The sequence below is a fragment of the Glandiceps talaboti genome, chromosome 13, assembly GCF_964340395.1.
Source record: "Glandiceps talaboti chromosome 13, keGlaTala1.1, whole genome shotgun sequence".
In the NCBI taxonomy this organism is placed as follows: Eukaryota; Metazoa; Hemichordata; class Enteropneusta; family Spengelidae; genus Glandiceps; species Glandiceps talaboti.
Genome location: NC_135561.1, coordinates 7,616,232 through 7,618,449, shown reverse-complemented (window position 1 = coordinate 7,618,449; position 2,218 = coordinate 7,616,232). Strand labels below are relative to the sequence as shown.

General features: G+C 34.6%; 1 protein-coding gene across 2 annotated transcripts in view; it reads right to left on the bottom strand.

Annotated features, from left to right (window-relative positions):
* Positions 1 to 638: 638 nt before the first annotated feature.
* The window catches only part of LOC144444493 (uncharacterized), a 14,648-nt gene continuing 13,068 nt past the window's right edge, over positions 639 to 2,218 (bottom strand). For both annotated transcript variants that reach the window (XM_078133924.1, XM_078133925.1), the window contains one exon: positions 639 to 2,218. This exon is cut by the window's right edge and continues 1,678 nt beyond it. In XM_078133924.1, coding sequence (XP_077990050.1) covers positions 2,172 to 2,218 — 47 coding nt within the window. In that variant the 3' untranslated portion in view covers positions 639 to 2,171.

Sequence of the window (2,218 nt, the reverse complement as noted above, 5' to 3'; positions counted from 1 at the left end):
GGAATCGGGGGAGGGTTACACTTCTCGCAAATACCGCGGCCTGAATTCCCCCTCGTAATTACTGAAGGCTTCCAAAACGATGAATTTTAAATATCCCTTGCTATGATATATCGGGTTAATTGCTTTGGAGATTATTCACAGAGTTCACACTATATTCCATTAAAATTAACGATAGGAAACGAAGTTTACGTGTAAAATGGGGCCTACTAGTTATCGAATTGTTGATTTTGACCCATCTTTCGTCGTTGGTGGCGCCATTTATTATTCTCTTTGTCGTTGGTCGTTTTTGCGGTGTCTTCAGTGATAATATGGTGTATTCCATTCATGAAAAGATTATTTGAATATTCTGAGTTTTTCGACTCGAAGGAAGAAGAGAGGAAGAAGAAAAAAAAAGATAATTAAATTCTGTGTACGGTAATATGCCAAAGGGGTAACTCTCAGGAAACTTCAAAGGATGTGACGTCACAAATATATTTCACATTATTTCTGATATCCGGTAGACAACCTCGAAATAATTCCATTTAAAAAAAAAAGACAAACACAAACACAAACACAAACACAAACACAAACACAAACACAAACACAAACACAAACACAAACACAAATACATTTCAAGCACTTTTAAAGAAGGCTATATTATCTGGACATTTTATTCACAAACCGATAAAAATTAAACAACGATTTTAAATCCAAGTCTTCAGATGAAACTTATTACATCAACGTTAACACTGAACAAACGTAAAGATATTTTACTGAGAAAGAGTGTGTTCAATCCTCTATGTCTCCACGGCTTGAAATTTGCAGCCAATTACTAGTAAAACCATTTCCATATCCGTAAAAAATATATTTCAAACTTAAAAAATTGCTTCAAAAATTTAATTTTCAAAATATTTCAAAAATGAGGACTATGCAGCAGAACATCTAGTCTAGTTCCTATACAGTATCGTTACTATTTACACCTCCACTCACAGTATATTCAAAGTCGTTATTCTAGAAGTCCTGAGATGCATGAGATGTAATTTAAAATTCATCCATCCACACAGTCATTAATATCACGTCTTTTGTAAACAATCACAAAATTCTAACCAATAACACAGTCCCTCATAAAGTTAGTGTTTATTGGGGCAGTTATGTAATGTCCAAATATGGTATATTTGTCAGCTCAGGATGCTACTTATACACTGTTTATTATGTCACTATAACAGTTGGGGTTCACTGATTGGATGAACAACTTGTTGTGCTGATTGAGGGACTTTGACTAGACATGGTTTAGTTAGAGACCATGTTGGTATCCAGACTATATACAGAAAATCTCTTTATGATTTACATTTGAAATTATACACAAACATTGAACAGCAAATTACCTGTACAAGTATACAGGCATGGTCAGTACATCAAGATCGACAGAAACAAACATATTTACAACTATATATTCATTTTTTCATACATTGCGTACAAATACTTCACATAACAATTGCTACTAGAATTACACTGCGATTCATTACAATGAGTTGACACTCACACATTGTTTTAAATTAACATAACCAACGTTCGATCGGATCGTTCTACTATTGCGACGTTTTGAAAGCAAGCATTGCACTTGTATTGTAAATGTACACATGCGCAGTACTTTGTGATTGTGGCGATGTAACAAATCGTCCGAGTACGCGTCAGGATTTTAACTGTAATCGAATGTATGTTAAGTTTTCAGGTGATTTTATGAGTCTTTTTACTCATAAATATGTTGCTCATATCTCATCTCCTTTCTATCTATCGCTTTCTTTCATTTCCTTTCTTTCTTTCTTTCTTCTTTACTATTAACTAAAACGAAGCAAACACATCATTTGGTAGCTTCATTTTTAGCATAATGTTGACTTCACGGTTATCAATGACGATGCTAATTTCAATAAAAAGCAGTTCTTGGAAGAATCGTCGTATGGTGGCGATATCACGAGTCCTGTTTCAGTAATCGAAAATGTACTTGCATTGGTTGTACTTGTCATTCCTAGTACTGATGTACAATCTGAAATACCCAATCTATGAGTGGTTACATGTTTGGTGTGGAACCCTTCTCCTCAGGATATGCCAAACACGTACGACGACGTGTTACGTTGTGGCAGCAACATTATCTTGACAGTACATATACGTCGTACTATTTATCAGCGGTGAAGTCAAAATTGTACACAACTGAATAACCGAACACATAATTTATCAACTA